At 43.4% G+C, this 18,433-nt stretch overlaps 1 protein-coding gene across 1 annotated transcript; it reads left to right on the forward strand.

The window, feature by feature from the left end:
• The first annotated feature begins 4,624 nt into the window (after window positions 1-4,624).
• On the forward strand, window positions 4,625-18,240 carry eral1 (Era-like 12S mitochondrial rRNA chaperone 1). Its single transcript, XM_069670307.1, has 11 exons — window positions 4,625-4,746; window positions 6,140-6,298; window positions 6,401-6,528; window positions 6,624-6,701; window positions 6,786-6,832; window positions 9,098-9,159; window positions 9,279-9,391; window positions 10,549-10,854; window positions 11,246-11,395; window positions 12,910-12,990; window positions 14,992-18,240. Exons 1-11 carry the CDS (start codon window positions 4,641-4,643, stop codon window positions 15,112-15,114), a joined length of 1,353 nt encoding a protein of 450 aa, XP_069526408.1. The 5' UTR covers window positions 4,625-4,640; the 3' UTR covers window positions 15,115-18,240.
• Window positions 18,241-18,433: the final 193 nt, after the last annotated feature.

The raw sequence follows: 18,433 nt of genomic DNA on the forward strand, positions 1-18,433 counted from the left end.
CAGCTTCCTCATGAAGAACAGTCGCTTCAGAGGTCAGTTTGTATACTGACTCACTGTCTCTACAGCTGTGCCGCTGATGAAACATGGTGTTGGATCAGGTGCGCTTCTAACAAAATCAATTAGCATCTCTTTTGTCTTTGAGTTGCAAGTGGAGTCATTGCACCAGTGTCCTGAACTGGGCCGTGGCCCAACTCGTGGTCCCGTAAGAGGCTGACTATCACCGAATCATCAGCAAATGTGATTATGGACCGTGACTCAGGCTGACTCTGTCATCTGAGTAAAGAATCAATTACAAGGGTGACAAAACGCACCCCTGGGCTTTAAAAGAGGTAGTTGCATTCAGGTCTATAATTTACTTCCCAAAACATATAATCAGTTTATAAAATATGAGCATTTGATTGATTAAAAACCTGACTGTGTATAAATAGTTAGAGCTGGCTCCACTGGGACCACTCAAGAAATTAAATTGCACACATGTCAATCAGCCAATGATGATAATAACCCCATGATATAATACATGCTGTATTTTAACATTCTGAAAGGGGGCATTCTGGGTAATGACTGATTTTAGGTTTGCTACTTCTGTTCTTTTAGATGAGCTTATTGGTAAGCAGGTCTGTTTCTACTAAATGATATATGTTAGGGTATATATTGGGGCTTCATTAGGAGCTGCACACTTCTTCATCTACTGCATGAGTCTGCAATTAAGGGTTAAATTATCCAAAAACCTGAGATATATTCCACAATTTAAAATCACCAGTTGTTCTCATTGCACAGGATGAATGTCAGGAAGGATAATTTTCTGTGCTCACTGTGTTCCCCTCATGATTCACACACAAACAGAGACACTCAGACGGTAGCAACCCTTTGAAGATGAGTGTGCATGATGAACTTTTGGGTTGTAATAAAGTAATAATGTGGATTTTATTAATATCAAGCAGTAATGGGGTGACATATTTAAAGAGAAAACCATGAAAAGTGTTTTAGTTAGCACTTGGTCAGCGCTCTTGCACCACCGTCTCTTTCCAAAACAACAGCTTCTTCGTCCATTTAACTATCGCAAATGTAATGAACCCACTCATCAGACATGGCAGCACACGCTGCGCCTCGAGCCGTGTTACCCTCACATTTTGCACCATTGTGCTCCTCACATATTGTTGTACGGGGAAGATAAACCCGGTGAGATACTCCTCGGTCAATAGTGTCACATGCTTTGTGATTTGATGAAAGGTTCTATTTGTGTAGCCTGATGTGTCGAGCTCCCTAATCAAAGACTTATATTTCTGTGACAACTAAAATAAATTACTCCATTACAGGCGCCCACCTGCCCTCTGCACAGTATTGATACCGTTTTATTACCAGAGAGAGACAGATGGGCGACACTGAGGATTGTGGAAAGTTATGGGAACGTGTGCTAACGTCGTGTCAGGTTAGAAGCTGCACAAAAGTAATCAAATGAGACGATTATAGAGAGAAAATTACACATGTTCAGCTTCACAAACATTTCTGAAATACAGCATTGTGCAGGATAACTCCATGGCCTGCAGGCTTCCAGTACAGGACCGGGCTTATTACAATACTCCAGCCAATTTAGGGCCTGCAAGCTTCACTTCCCCCATCAGCAAGTGAAAGAGGGGAGAATTTGGTGTGAAAGCCCAATCACACACAGCGCTCCGAGTTCAGCAGGTGGGGAAGTAGCAGCAGCAGGCTCCATCAGGCAATAATACAAAGTTAATGATGCAGAATGGTGTCTTTCTCCATACCAAAGAAGACGTCAATACAGGATGTTTAAGGACGCTGCTCCTAATTACGCTTTTTAAATTCACCACCGACGTGATTGATGATTTCAAAGAGGGGCGTTATTGATCCACTTCACAGACAAGTCACATCGATTGCAAGTCTAGAATGAATAAAAGTTTTTTTTCCAGCCTTTATCTCCCCTACTGAGAGAGAGATTGTACAATCAGAGCATCAGTGTGACCTATATGGGTAGTTTGTGAGCTAAATCACCTCTTTTTAAAAGCAGACAGAGCAAGGACGTATGGAGCAGTGATTGCTGAATCGAGGGGACCTTGGGGGACTTTCAGGGGCGTCACGTCTGACGCTAACAGTTAAATTTCCCTGCTTTCTCATTTATCAAAAGTGGAAATTCATCCAGCCGTTCATTAATCTGCGGGATGCTTCACAAATAGCCTGTCTGCGTTGGAGTCCTCAGCGTGAAAAAGTTGAGGAGCGGCTGTTTTATAGACAATCAGCCAGCTGTGCAGCATCACGCCTCTCACTGCAATCAGCGGTGATGGAGTGATGGATGCTCTGACGCGCTGACAGATTGTTTTTCCCCACCTCTGCTCCTTGTTGACATGCCCCATGGCTCGTGCTTATTATTCCATGAACTTTGTTATTCCTCATGAGCAGCCAGGTTGTAGTTTTAGAGCAGAAGCTGCCAGTTTTTGCATTTCTAATCCCAGCTAGGTTGCCAGAGAAAAACCTTATTTCGCAGAAAGTCTGTGTGTGAAATCACCTGGTTGCAGCTGCAGAAAAAAAGCTGCTTATAAAAGGAGAATGACCTTTTCACTTTAATACACAGAGTTCTGTTAGAATTACAGAAAACAAGATTGATTAGGAATCAACAGCACACTGAATTGCGGAAGCAGAGGGACATTTTCCATCACACCATGCTGAATTTCATCGGCAAGTGCACTTCAAGTTGCAAAGTGGGCTACAGCTTATGATTAAATGGTCTGCAGGCGAAGCCTTTTTGTCTTTTTTTTAGGCAGAGAGAGAGAGCTCTTTCTGAAGGCCAAAGTTAATGCAGTCATAGAAAGAACTCTGATACACTCCCACGTGAAATGGCCATGTGAGGAAAGCCCGGAGGGAGAAAAGGCCTTGAATGAATTTGAGAGAGAGAGAGTGAGAGGGGGGGGGGGGGGGGAGAGAGAGAGAGGGAAAGAGAGGGAGAGAGGTAAAGAGAGGGAGAGAGAGAGAGAGAGAGAGAGAGAGTGGGAGGGAGGCAGATAGAGAGGAAGTTCAAACATTACTGATCCTCAAATATCCTTTTTGGTTTCTGGTTCAATTGGAGTTTGGCAGTAAGTGTCTGCTAAAAGCACCATTTTTGTTGCCTTCCATTGCTGCCGAGCTTTCAGAGTTAGATGATGACAGATTGGGAGCTACCTGATATCCTTCATCATCCTCCCCAGTGGAGGTGTTTGTTCCGCCCCGAGCAAGTCCTCCAGGACTCACAAACAGCCGGCGTGTTTGATGGACTACAGGGAGACATCTGCTCGGCCCGGCTTTGCCATACAGAAAGAAAAACAACACGTTACAGTAATCAATCAATGTGCAAACTGTGTCCTTTTAGTCTGGTGATTAACCTCACAGACTCCACGGTTATCAGGTCCTCATATCAGCTTGTCATTGTGAATTAACACTGAAAAGTTGCAGGCCTGTGTGTGTGCCAGCATGCAGTGCTTTCCCCAGGTTGGCATGATGCTTTAAGCATGCATGCTTGATTCATATCCTTAACAACATTGTCACAACTGTGCTCTGGCACCCTCGGGGATGAGCTCTGTTTTGTGTACTCGAGGGACGAGCGAGAGAGGAAAAGTCTGCACACTGCAATCTGATTTGTGGTGATAGAAGCAGCATCACTCACAAAGACGCTTTGAGCGCTGTCATCCATTTTAAACTGTGAGCTGCTCATGTTGGCAGATGTGTTTGTGCATTGTGATGAGCTGATTCAAAGTTGCCATTGGCTCATTTTACCTGCTGGAGACAGGTGGTTCCCAAACATAGGCCCCAGGGGTCCTCTGGGAGCTGCAGAGGATTTACTGCAAAATGATGCATAACTATTATTTTATTAAGTTATATAATGTACAAATGCTCATATAAAAGAAAATATAAATGACTGGTATTGTAAAGCTCTTAGGCCTAGCAAGTGACCCTGGTACAAGCGAGATGATCACGTACATATCTGTGTAATTAAAAAATGTCAAAATGCTTTGTCTACAAATGTCACTTCTTTAGCTTTCTATTTCATGAATTGGTCTTTTCATCTTATGTAATTATTTTGTGCTCACTCAAACCCTGACCTGTAATTTTTAGGTAAAGACTTAAGCTTATTCTGCTGTTTGTCTTTGTAGTTGTTAATCTTGACCGGATAAAAGAGAGCAACAAAGAGACTTTATCCCGGTTAGAAGATGTTACATTCAAATAAGCGGTAAATATCAACATACACATTTAAATAAATTAAGTGATGTTAAACAAAAGACATTTCAATCTGGTTTTAATTTGGAAAAAAAACCCATTTAACTGGGGCTGCGTTGTAAAGATGCTATGTAGCTTTAAAAGCTTCAAGGACGAACATGTTTACAATGAATAACTGAATGTGAGTTTTATAGTTGTTTCAGAGAGTTTGTTGGATAAAGAAAGATTAAGTAGTTGAAATAACAGTCGCTAGGGGGAGGTGTAGTTTATAGTGAAACCTCTGCGAGGACGCTCTTTAGACCGGAAGAAGCTTCTCTTTGGCCAAACCATCATGGTGTCCCCCTGTAGGCAATGTGAATGTAAACAGCGGTTCACCTCTGAAGCGATAAATTCTGTAATACTTGCTGAAATACAACAGTAACTTATATTAGAGCTAAATGGCTCTCAGAGTGTGTGCTCGCTTCTTCAGAGACTCCGCCCTCCTCTCCTCGCGGGTCGTCCTGGCCGCGCGACAAGAAAGTGCGTCATGGTTTCTCACAGCAGGTCAGTCCACAACAGGGTTCATCATGCTCATTAATTGTTATTTCTATTATTATGAGGCCAATTGCGTTTCTGAGTAAGACTGTGGTAATTAAAAAGGGGAAAACATGACCTTATCGTTTTGACAGGGCGACCGAATTTAAAGGCACAGATGCGCACTTTTTGCTTATGTGTGGATAAAAATGGTATTATGTCAGGTTTAATGTCCAACAAGACGACAGTTTCATCCAAGCCCAGGTTTGAAGTAATGCAGACACATTACTGACAGACAATAACAACATATGAGTAGATGTGTCTTTCCTACAGCTACTGCTTCAGCCTGATAAAACAACACACCGGTCGCACCACCGGTATGAACACATTACAATTATTTTTTCCCCAATGAACATCACGTTTTTTGTCAGATTTGATTAGAAATATTCGAAGGTTTGATGTTTTCATATTCATCGGCTGAAGCATGGAAAATGTCTCTGTGCTCACCAAAAATCTGAGGCTTGTACAAATGTATGACATCACAACCATGTCAGAAACTAACAATGTATATAGAGCTTACAGATGTGTGAGTTGTAAACTCTAAACCTCCAGTGTGCATGCTCTGTGAACACGCTTCACTGTAAAGTAGGTTTATACTTATGTCCAGCAGTTAACCTATTGAAATGAACAATCTTTAAATATTTCTATATTCTATACGGGTCAGTGACGGAGGAGATGTAGGTGAAGAATTTCTGAGGAGGTATTAAAAATATTTTTATGTTCTTAAACATGTTTGAAGGGGAAATGTTAAGATTTGGTGGTCTCACTTGCTGGGCAGCTTGTTCTCTACATCCCTATATTTGTCTGAGACAGGGCTGCCAGTTTGCACTGTGGAGTCGTCTGTGACATATTTTCGTTTCACTAAACAAATTATTTTTAAGTCTATAAAAAAGATCTCTGACACTATCTATTTTTAAGGAAGCAAAAGTGGTGATGTCTTCAGAGAGCTGTAAGACGATCCAAACCTTTTCCATTCATTTGTATGTAAATTACTAAAGTAGCAAATATTCTTAAACATTACTTCTTGATTAATGAATTGACATTAGTTTTCAGAATTTCTACTAATTATCTGCCAATCCAGTTATAGTTTAGTTTCAGCAGAAGTTTAAACTAAAGTTTCTGGTAATAACAATAAACGTACAGTTTCTGTGGTTCCCTAAAGACGTGTGCGTCATAGCTCCAAAATGTTGCTTGAAAGAGAGGGTTCTGTTTTCAACTTTACAAATGAGTTTATGGAAAGCACCATCCAAATACATTATTATACTGTCTGTTACATATCCAGATTCGGGTTAGCAGAACTACTCAGTGACCTTGCTTCCCTGCTGGCTGTGAAGTGACGTAGTAGATCTTGATGTCTTTACAGGAAATGCGGCCTGCAGCCGAGGAGGGACGAGCGGGTTCATCTTCACTCCTGCCTGTTTTATTACATCAGAGGCATTTCTCAACAGACTGATGAAAGGAAAAGCAGCAGAGGCAGAGAGCAGCCTTTATCGCCCTCCAGCCTCAGTTCCACCTGACGGCGGTAATCAGACTCATCTGATTATTCATCATCTAGTTCCTGTTTATTTCTTTTTTTACTTCTGTCATATTCACTTTTTTGTTTGTCTAATTTGTGTATTTACAGGTGAACAATTATCTTTGTTACTAAGACACCCAGATCAGCCAGACAACTCAAAAGTTTTGAAAGTGGCTGTAATAGGTGCTCCAAACGCTGGGAAGTCCACGTTGTCAAATCAGCTCCTCGGCAGGAAGGTCTTTACTGTCTTATTTTTGAACTTGCACATTTTAATGTGTCTGTGTTACTGAGGAGGAGTTGAGGCTCACATTTTAAAATCTATTTCTTGAAGGTGTTTGCAGTGTCTAAGAAAGTACACACCACACGGTCACGAGCCCTGGGCGTCCTGACAGAAGAAGATACACAGATAGTAAGAACCTTTTTATATCTTTTCTGTTGGAATTCAATAATCCGATTGAAAAGTTGATAATAACTGTTTGTGCATTTTTTGTAGATTTTACTGGACACTCCTGGACTCACAACTGTATCAAAGGTCAAAAGGTGCATTTTAAATTTTTTGTTATTTTGCAGTCTTTGCAGTCTACATGCAGTATTATTATCCCATATAATATATGTGCTTGGTGGGGAGTTAGCCTTTGGCTGCAGGCAGGCGGGAGCCTTGGCAGGCTGATCCTCAGTATGTGGAACGTCACATCTCTGGCGGGGAAGGAAGCAGAGCTAGTGTGGAGGTTGGAATGCTACCAACTAGATATAGTTGGGCTCACATCCACACACAGCACTGGTTCTGGAACAAAACTCCTGGAGAGGGGCGGGATTCTCTTGTTGCCCAGGGTGAGAGGCACCAGGCAGGTGTGGGGATGCTGTGACTGCAAGTTGCAGAGAGTGTGGCTGTATGTCTAGGACACTCGGGTAAGGACATTTGGAGAGCTGTCAACTGTGCACCTGGGTGTGAGTTGGATCAGGTAGCGGGGGACCTTGTAATCCTTAACGTGTGGTGAAGGTTAACTGGGAACGTCTGGCGGTGGCCCTTGTCTGAAAGATCTTCAACTCCCGCCTCCAGAAGAATTTCTCGTGCATACCCGGGGACATGGAACCCAAGTGGGCCATGTTCAAGGCCTCCATTGTGGAAGCAGCTGCTAGGAGTTGGTCAGAAGGCTATCGGTGTCCATCATGGTGGCAACCTAAGAACCTGTCCACAACCTGAAGCTCTCAGGCTGAAGAAGGAGGCCTTTCAGACATGGTTAGCCAAGGGGTCTCCAGAAGAAGCAGACAGATACCAGTTGGCCAGAAGGGCTGTGGTTTCAGTGGTCGTTGAAGCAAAAACCTGGGTGTGGGAGAAGTTCTGGGGGGGGGGCTATGGAGAAGAACATTCGGTTGGCCGCAGGGAAGTCCTGGCAAACTGTTCAACAGCTCAGGAGGGGGAAGCAGGGTTGGCTCAAGCTGTTTTAAGCAGGGGTGGAGAACTGCTGACCCAGACTGGTTATATCGTTGAGTGGTGGAAGGAACACTTTAAGGAACTCCTGCACCCAACCAACACTTCCTCTGATGACGAGGCAGAGTTTGAAGATCCAGGGGAAGCCTGATCTATATCTTTGGCAGAGGTCACTGAGATAGTTTAAAAGCTCCTCAGTGGCAGGGCACCAGGTGTAGATGAGATGCGCCCTGAGATGCTGAAGGCTCTGGACATTGTTGGGCTGTCCTGCCTGACATGCCTCACAGTGGACCAACTCTTGCGGGGGGGGGCATGGGAGTTTGTTCATCTAGTCTACATGTGTTTTGTGGAGTTGGAGAAGGCCTACGATCTAGTCAGGGGGTCCTGTAGGAATATGGGGTACTGGGGTTGTTGCTACTAGCCTTCCCTGTACAACTACAGTGAGAGCTGTGTCTGCATTCTCTGCACAAAGTCAGACACGTTCCCGGTGTGTGTTGGCTTCTGCCCGGGCTGTCCCTTGTCACCGATTCTGTTTGTGATTTTTGGGGACAGGATCTCAAGTTGCACCCAGGCGGAGGAGGATGTCCCGTCTGGGATGTGGTTCTGTTGATTTCATGAAGCTGGGACGTCCAGCAGGCACTGTGGCAGTTTGCAGCCGCGTGTGAAGCGGTTGGGGTGACGGTCAGCACCTCCAAGTCTAAGGATGCCAAAAAAAGGTGGATTGCCCCCTCCGGGTGGGGAGTAAGTCTCTGCCGCAAATGAAGGAGTTCAAGTATCTCCGAGTCTTGTTCACGAGTGAGGGTACAATGGATTGTGAGATTGACAGAGGGATCGTTGAAGCATCAGCGATAATGCGGCCGTTGTACCGGACTGTTGTGGGGAATCTCTCTCCCAACGCTCACCTATGGTCATGAGCTTTGTGAGTGACTGAAAGTATGAGGTCACACATACAAGCGGCCAAAATGAGTTTCCTCTGTAGGGTGGCTGAGCTCAGCCTAAGAGTAAGGTAAGGAGCTCAGATATCCGCAGAGAGTAGAGCTGCAACTCGTAGTAGAGCCAATTGAGGTTGTTGGGGCATCTGATTAGATTGCCTTCTAGACACCTCCCAACTGGGAGGAGACCCCGGGGCAGACCCAGAGCTTGCTGGAGGGATTATATATCCTATCTGACCTGGGAACGCCTTAGAGGCCCCCAGGAGGAACTGGAAAACGTTACAGGGGAGAGGGACGCCTGGGTCAACTTGCTTAGCCTGCTGCCCCCGTGACCAAGCCACAAATAAGCAGAAGAGGATGGATGGATGGATGGATGGATGGATGGATGGATGGATAGATGGACGGATGGATAATAGATGTGTGGACGCTCTGTTTCCACAGACACCAGCTGGAGAAGTCTTTGCTCGTGGATCCCTGGAACACAGTGAAGGAAGCTGATCTAGGTATAATAATTCACTTTTATTAATTGCACCTGAGCTGCAGTTTTCTTTCTAATAGTTTTGTATGTATCAGATTTAACAGTTCTGGGTTTCAAGGCTTCTAATAACATGTCTTTTCTCAGTGGTTGTCATGGTGGATGTGTCGGACAGATGGATGTGCAACAGACTTGACTTTGAGGTGTTAAAATGTCTGGCCCAGCATCCTGACATCCCCGCAGTCCTGGTCCTCAATAAGGTATTATTCCCAGAAATATACACACACTAACACACACTCAGGCTTACTTACTAATTGCAGAGATCATCAACTCTCTTCTGTATTGGAATTAGCGTACAGTATAACGGTGATACTCTTATCACATTTGTTACAACGGTCGGGGTGACGGGTCTTGAGATGGTTAATCAAGTTAGTAGTGTTGAAAGACTTTGCCTTGGCTCCTCCTCGCATCACCGAAGCTGAGCATTCATTGCAAATAGCAGTTTTGCTTTCTATTTCGGACACTTTGAAAAACTTCCACACCACGGACATTTTGGCTTCTAACTCTCTCGTGCTGCAGGTAGACACACGTGACATCATCACGCTGCGCCGCGCCGGTCTTCTTCGCGCCAGGGACATTGCGCCGAGGTCGGGCATTTAATAAAGTATGCAGCAGCACATTATTTTATCAGTTAATTATATCGACAGATATCTGGGTGTTGGCCGATATCCGATAGTTCATTTTTAAGCCAATATCGGCCGATACCGATAACGTGCAGATAATATCGTGCATCCCTATTTAAAACTGATTCATTCACAGATACAGAAATAGGCTACCTGAGACCTTTGTGTTATTAAAATGTTGACTATAATCTGGAGTAGAAGGACAAGAACAATAGTTTTTATTACTTGTGTTATAATTTACACATCTCTTGAAAAGACCCAAACCGACAGTGTGTTAGTCAGTCTCACAGGACTGGCGCTCAGCTCAGAGCCTTTTCAGTGCTACTGAAGATACAAATCTTTATACAAACATACAAACTAATTTCCCAACGCAGCTGGACACTGAATTAAATATTTGTTGATTGATTTACATTTGGTGCTCTTGTGACTCTCACAGCATTGGGAGGATGTGTCCATGTTACTGGTAACAAAGGAACATGTCACCAAGTGTTACACTGCTGCTCTCTGATATATTTTAATGGTTATAATTGCGTAGAGGAAAAATAAAGATCATTGAAAATATAGGCACTATTTGTTGGTAGGTTTGAGTTCCTGTTATAGTTTGTTCAATGGACATACTGACAATAAATAAAATAGAATATAAGCGGGCTTTTGCCAGACACCAGTTAGATTTAAATACTTCCCAAACTTTAAATAGAATCTTGCAGACGTGTTCACTTTCTTCTGTTTTTAAGGTCGACCTGCTAAAGACGAAGGACAGGCTTCTGGATATCACAGCAGAGTTGACCTGCGGATTTGTGAATGGACGTAAAATGCGGGTCAGGCCGGTCATCAAGCCTCCGTGGGCTGAAAAAAGGCTGCAGAGGAGCTCGGAGTCATCGCTTGAGGAGGACGAAGCAGGACCTGAGGACAGCGATGATTCAAACTCTGCTCTGAGCAAAGAGCAGCTGAAGGCGCTGAGGGGTCAGCAGGGCTGGCCTCACTTCAAGGACGTCTTCATGCTCTCGGCTGTGGACAGAGAGGACGTCCACACGCTAAAGGTTCGTGTTAGATCATGCTCAGAGTGAGAGAAACTGATTATAGGAGACTTTTTTAAAATGATAAATACATGTTGAAAACTGCTAGCATTCTGCCTCTATAGTGATATATACATGGAACCATGAAAGTGATTAGAAGGTTACAAACTGCTTTGACAGACAAAGCAAAAAGCAGGATATTCAATGGGAGAAGTATCAAATCAAAACAATAAAGCAAAACAAGAAACAACCTTAAATGTGAGTTCAGATAAAGTTTAATGGAAGAGGAGCAACAAAAAACAAATGTTAATAAGTAAACTCACATGTCCACAGAACATTGAATCTATAATATATATTCGTTTGTTTGTTATTTCTGTATTAGATGATATAACTGGGTTTATTCTCACTGTTGTAGAGCTACTTCATGGTTGCAGCCAAGCCGGGCTCGTGGCAGTACCACAGTGAGGTCCTGACTGACCAGAGTCCAGAGGAGGTCTGCACCAACATCATCAGAGAGAAGCTTCTGGAGTACCTGCCCCAGGAGGTGCCCTATTCAATGACACAGGTGACTTATAAAGTTAGAGACGCTGTCAGTGACGTGTGCTGATAATCTGACAGCTAACTGACTGCACCCATCACATCTCACTGCTCTGATTCTGTGGCTTAGTTAAAGCCTTTCATGCTCACTTTCAGTCTGCGTGCTGACGGCTGCTTTGATGCAGCTCTTGGCACCCACAGCTGCACACTTCACTATGGCTTTTTGTTTGCACCCCGGGGGACAATTCTGTATGCTTAATCCTCCATTCTGGCATAGTTTTATTTTTTCATGTTAGTCTGTACTGCTGCTAAAGTATGTCTTTATCCACAGGTGTAGAATCACACTATTAGGTCAAACTGTATAACATACTTCATTAGTTATGTGTGGAGCCTTTCTTAAATCTGACACAAAGTGGATCACAGCAAGTGTTGTTTCCAAATGACAGCCATTTCATTTTTACTGCTAGAATCATCCTGCCATTTAAGAGGCACATTATCAGATGAAGATGCACCTATATGAGCTGCTTCAGCCTGGTGCAGGCGGGCCTGGCTTACAAAGGAAACATTAGCTGGCCCTCTGATTTGTTTCATTCATATATCTGTCTGTCTGTAGGTTCTACATAGAAATATAGAATCTGTTGGCAGGGGCAGGGATTGTAGGCAAGGCAAGTATTCTGGTTTCTGTTTGTGCTTGTAGTCCGAGTAATATTGACCAATCACGTATCAGCAGGCTGCGGCGTATGCAGGAAGAACAGTCCGTGAGGAGAGCAAAAGCAGGCAGAACGTAATCCTCCATAATGACATCACAGCTCCATCAGCGTCATCTGACGACGATTCAGCTTCTTATTAACCTCTATAAACAGACTCTGCATGCTAATAGCTAACAGCTAACAATCTGCTCTACATCTAAAATTCAACTTGAGATAAATTCCCTGACGCTGTGTCACAAAAGCCGTTCATCGTTCAGATTTCCCGACTTCCTCGAATGCATCATGATCGGTCCGACCTCCGTTCAACAAACGAGCATTTTAAAAGTTTTCTTCTCGTCTTGAGGACCTGACAAAGCTTCATTTTGACTTTTTACAAACCTGCATCATGATGCTGACACTTCAGCAAACTAAAGACCCGTAATAAAATTCAATGACAGGAAGAACGGGTTCTTTTTCTGTAACAGTGCAGCACGCGGAAAAGGAAGTCTTGAGTGAAAGTCGTTTATCGCTAACCGCCGGCTGCACGCCCGGCATGTTCGCCGTTGTCCCCAGAGGCTGTATCGCTGTCAGACTGTAGCCGATGGGATCTGAGATTGTCTCACACACCTACGAATGTTTAAGAGGTTTAATACAGCCCCTTTGTGTCCTGCACCTTTACTTCGAGCCATGCACTTTAGACAGTGGATCGTATAAATAGGGCTGTTAGAAATCACTCGTCAGGCTCATCTGGAAGACACCTTTACCCAACATGAAAAGAATTCTGGGACTTGTAGGACAACTCCTCTTCCACCTTCTTGATCATTTGTTAACACTTGAATGTTTCTGTTTTCAGTCTGTTGAACTGTGGCAGGATGGAGGAGACGACAAGCTCGATATTTCTGTGAAACTTTATGTCAAGAAAGAAACTCAGATGGTAAGTGCTCTCTGCTCTCTCATGGAGGGCCTGTGCATTAAATATGACTCATCTGTCAACATCTGTATGTCCAGATGCTTATTTGTAGTCCTCAGCTACATTCACCATTTATACTTGTTAGGGCTTTTTATTGCCCTTTGTTCTAAACTTACATCAGATGTTTATGTGTTTTATGTATCTTTCTGTGCTCTGAAACACAATGAGACTTTAAAGCATCAAACAACCAAAGAAGAGAACTTCTGGTTCTTATCAACTTTTTCTTCCAATCCGAAGTGACAAAAAACAAAGTCTGCAAAGACACTGTCACATTGTCTCACACAGCCTGTTATCACCGTGAGGACACTTCAGTGTTTTCTCCTGTTGTTCAGTCCTCTTTTACACCAGTTACATGTAATGGGAATGCAGCACGAAGAAAATATAGTTCGAAGTATCTCTGTGGGACTAATTCAAAATGCTGGGACAGGGAGTGAACCAAGTGAAACCTTCCCCGTGTTACCGACACCTGTAGCCGCTCTCATCTTTACGTGCCGCTCCCTTTTACCTCCAGATTCCCTTTCCTTGTCTTCTTACCGTGTAAATATTTGAGCAGCCTTTCTGAAAGCATACATATTTGATGGCAAAGAATATTTGAAGCTCCATCTGTGGCGCTGAAACACTTCAAGGCCGCTGACCTCGAGAAGACCAGCATCACTCTGTCGCTTTTACCTTCAGCTCAGGAAATAAGGAACGAACTGCAGATGGAGGAGAAGTCAGAGGGACGACTGACCAGAAATCAGATCTTGATCAGATGAGGAGTTCCTGCTTTCTAGCTCAGTGCAGTCTAATAGATTAAAACAAAGCCTCTGTACATTTTTATTGTAACAAAAATCCAAACCCATAACCCAACCTAAAGACACACACACACACACACACACACACACACACACATGCATCAGGAGAGGAGGGGTACAAATAACCAAGAAACCATGTGTCGGACACAAAGCATACGTATCATTCATGTCATCCACATTTGATTGTTAAATAGAAGCGGTCCGTAATGGGAATATGCAAAAACTAAACAGAGGAAAGTGTGAAAAAGCGGCCCCAGGATTGTTCCCATTCATGTTGGCTTTTTAAATGATTACTTTGCAGTTTCTCCATGTGGATAACCACAACCAGATCATCTAACCAGTTACTGAGAATACGTTTTTTACCCCGCCCATCAAAAGTGTGAATGTGTGACGGGAGAATTGAGGATTCTTCTGAGGATCCAGAAAGAGCCAGGTTCTGTCAGGAGCCAGAGTCCTTTGATAAACCGATCAGGTGGTCCTGGATGTCCCTCGATCATTTTTAAAACCGAGAGGAGATTGAACGTTTGCTGTTGTGGCTCCCACTCTGTGGAACGCTTTACCTTTTACTGTCCGGACTGCAAATTGTTTCACCACTTTTAAAAAACTTTTGAAAACGCACTTGTTCACTTTGGCCTTCGGCAGAGGATAGTCTCTTTTATTTGATTAGGTTTATCCATATTGTTGTTTTTATGTTTTTATATGTTTTATGCTTTTATTGTTTTTATTGTTTCTTCCTGCTTTCATGTAAAGCACTTTGGTTGGCCACTGGCTGCTTTAAATGTGCCATATAAATAAAAGTGACATTGACATTGACATAAACCCAGGCCTTCTCCATACAGCTGATAGACACAGCATCCTGACAGAAGCCTCCCAACATTTAATTATAGATTCTGTAGGTATTAAAAAGAGTTTTCAGTAAAGCAAAAACATAAAGGACAAACACATGTTTCACACAAATGTTTTAATCTTTGCTAAGCTTTGTTTTTTTATCTCAGAAATGCTGTTGAAACCTGATTTTATAAAACCGTCTAACATCCTCTGCTGTTCTAAAGTCACATCAGGATTCTGCTTTAAGTCTAAATGTATGTCATTAATCCTACATTACCCAAATGAGACAGATTGATTCTCTGTTCTGTGGCCGCTGACTGTACTCGTATGTCTCTGTCTGCAGAGGATGGTGATCGGCAGAGCTGGGCAGATGGTCGCGCGGATGGCTCGAGAAGCGGGTGAGGACCTGAGCCGGGTCTTCCTCAGGGAAGTGAGGCTGAAGCTCTCAGTCAAACTGAGCAAGTGAGGAGGATGGAGGGACTTTAATGGTGAACTCCTGAAGAGATGAAGAGGTGGAACGGATCCTTCTGGGTTTAAATGGACTGTTATATATCTCTGCAAGTGACCGACATAGAGAGTCAGATCTGGAGCTGTGAGGTGGCAGACATCCACCATGCTGAGCTCCCACTGAGGGAGAGAAATGTTGTTCTTCACTCTGACTTTATCAGCTGCATCCTTTCATGCAGTCTCATCAGACACTATAAAAGATTTTGATGTAGGATGTAAAAGAAGCTACCGTTGTGGGAAGCGGTGAGGGATGCCTCCACTAAGACATTTCAAATATCTAAATCAGTAAAATGGAGAAAAAATGTCCATCAAAGCATCTGAAGCTGAATAATTAACTGGAGTTTATTTAGCAGTGATATATTTAAGGCAACAAACATGACACAGACCCTCATCAAACGGATGTTTTGACACAACTTTGACAGTGTGTTCGTGGCTGAGGAGGTTTGGCGAGCTGTGAAAAGGCCGATGGTTTATCTTTGGCTCTCAGAGCTCTTAACTTGGCGGGCGTTTGGCGCCTCACAGAACCTGCACAGTCATGTTCACTCAGATGTCCCTGATGTACCATCCGCCCCGTTCCCTCCACTCCCACATCACTTTAGCCTTCTCAGCTGCCTTTGAAGTGTGGCCATCCATCCTTTGCTACTATCACTTTTTGTTCCGCTGCTTTCTTCCCTTTCTCCCTCCCTCCCTCTGCTTTTTTGGCTCTTATAAAGCCGCGCTCTGCCCCCGAGGGCTGAATTGTCTCCCTAATGGATGGCAAAATGGAGCACTAACCTGATGCTAAAATGGGTCAGATAATGGTGATTGGATTCATTCCTGCTGCCTGTGAGTTAACTCGACGGTTACTCTATCCGGGGCATCTTGATGAATAACCAGCTCGTGGCCTGAAGCGAGGGTGACGGGAGGGAGGGGGAGGCCTTGAATGTCTCACAGAAGCTGTGTCAGCCCCTCCAGCTCTCCCTGCTCTCTGCGACGGCTGCTTCCCAGTGATTAGACAAGCCGGTTGCGCAGCAGAGATCACCACTTAGACAAGCCAACTGCTGCTTGGAAATATTATAGCTGATGTACGTCAGCCAGCACATTAAAGCCATCCTTCAAACACCAGATATTTAGAGCGCTGATCCCTGCTTTAGATGTTTTTCTACCAAATAAATGACATACTCATTTGTTCTGTTTCCATAACCTTTATTTGAAATACATCCACAAGTACATTTAAAAAAACAGGATGAAGACATGTCCTCCAGAAGCTCATGAATATCACATAAACCACCATTTTTCACATCCTCCAGGTCGAGATGACTTTGAGCGAGGGCCATATAACCCTTACCATTACTAAAAACTCAGTAATGGTAACGGTTTGACGGCCCTCCTCTAGAGCGTGTGCGGCCTGCTGTGCCTCAGTCAGTCAGTGCGTGCTGAGGGGGGATGAGACCCTGGATAGTACATCATCTATACTGTAGTGTCTCTTTAATAAACTTACAGTATAAGATGATATCCTGTCCAGGGCACAAGACATCACAGCTCGCAGCGAGCTCCTGCTGTGAACGTAATCTGCAAGGCAAAGGTGGATGACTCATTAGTGATGCGTACAGAGAAGGACGAGCGAAGAGAACGTAAATCATGCTGTGAGGTTTCTATTTTTAAGACAGTCAGGTTGTTTTATTAAGTTTACTGTAAAAAAAGAACGCGCTGCAGAGACATAAAGCCTCCTCTCTGTCACGCTCACCTCTTCAGACGCAGCGTGCGGGGGCATCTGTCATCGCGTGCTGACACCTTCCTCCACATGTTCTTGTTTTATGGCTGCTATTCGTCCTCGTCTTGTTCACTGGCTTCTCGTCGCTCTGCACGCTGGGCTCCTGCACTTAAAGGCCCCCCGGCTCATTAGCATACTGTGATGACATCTGGGTGGACCAGACAGCATGGGGGGGGTCTTATCTGGTCCTAACCTGTGTGCCTCTGTCTAATGACCGCCCTCCACACCCTCATCACACCCGGCCGGACTTTGCAGAAAAGTTTATCTTGGATCGTTGATATGAACTCGTTTATAATGAGGAGAACTTTTATTGTTAATATAACAGTTTAGTTTGAGTGTAGAAGGGTCGATAAACAGATGTCCTTAATTGATCCCAAACTAGGAAATGTTTGTGTTACAGCAGAAGGTTAGCCAGTGACATATTATTATTATTATATTAAATATACACATTAATTATATGTATTATTATATTATTATACATATATATATATTATTATTATCAAATAAAAAGTCAACTCAACAATGACAGCAAAGATATAATACACAAGTAAAATCTGTACAATAGAATAAACATAAACCATTGTACAATACAGAACACACATAAGAATATTGACTATATCTGTAGAAAACACAATGTAGACAAAACACTTTAGAACTATACAATATCTATAGAATAAACATAAAGATTACATTATCTATTGAACACACACACACACACTTTATAGGTTTGTGTAAAATAAACTTTTTATTCAGCGTCTTTTATTTGCAGAATTTGACGACTGGTTCACAAAACAAAAAGATGTTTTTCAGACCTCCAATAATACAAAGAAAACAAGTTCATGTTGAAACAACAGAATAACTGAGGAAGAGTTCAGAGGTCAGTGTTTGGTGGTTTGTGATCACAGCTCCTCCTGTCCGTCTCAGAGCTGCTGGGTGACGTTAGGCCGCTCTGGAGGCAGCTCGTCTTTGTTCGATGTCTTGTGATCGTCCGTCTTCCTCCTGATCACAGTCAGGAGGTTTCAGTGAGGTTCAGATCTGGATTGGGCCGGCTGTGACATGAAGACAGAGATGCTTAAGGAACATTTGGAGCGGCCTCTTTTTCCGGAGCTGTATATAGATATATCTGCTCAATGTATACACATAAGAATGTGTTTAATATTTATAAAATACACAAGAAGAATCTGTACAATATCTTTTGAGGATGCACAAAAATATGTGCAACATCTGTAGATGCTCTAGTGTCTGCAGGCAGGAGAGCAGCCTGCTGGCGCCATGTCGCTTTGAAGTGTTTTATTTTTGTGGTTCTAATGTCATTAAACTTTTTAAAGCCTCTTCATTTATTTGGTTTTCATTTTTATCTTGTTCTTACACATCCCCGCCTCAGGTTTACTTTCAAAGCGACTGGTCCCCGCAGGCCTCGGCTGCAATGACTGCACCCTACTCCAGAGGCCTAACAGGATATCACTCACCTTAAAGGAGACATCGCAGACTACCCGATGAACGAAACCTGGAGGATATTCTGTTG

Source organism: Semicossyphus pulcher, unplaced genomic scaffold (assembly GCF_022749685.1).
Source record: "Semicossyphus pulcher isolate SPU_LCO1_2020_fin unplaced genomic scaffold, fSemPul1.0.p SCAF_10, whole genome shotgun sequence".
In the NCBI taxonomy this organism is placed as follows: domain Eukaryota; kingdom Metazoa; phylum Chordata; class Actinopteri; order Labriformes; family Labridae; genus Semicossyphus; species Semicossyphus pulcher.

Coding starts and splice junctions, on each gene's coding strand:
- eral1 (XM_069670307.1), top strand. CDS start 4,641: ATGGCTCTCAGAGTGTGTGCTCGCTTCTTCAGAGACTCCGCCCTCCTC. Junction 4,747..6,139: donor GTCATGGTTTCTCACAGCAG/GTCAGTCCACAA, acceptor ATGTCTTTACAG/GAAATGCGGCCTGCAGCCGA. Junction 6,529..6,623: donor ATCAGCTCCTCGGCAGGAAG/GTCTTTACTGTC, acceptor TATTTCTTGAAG/GTGTTTGCAGTGTCTAAGAA.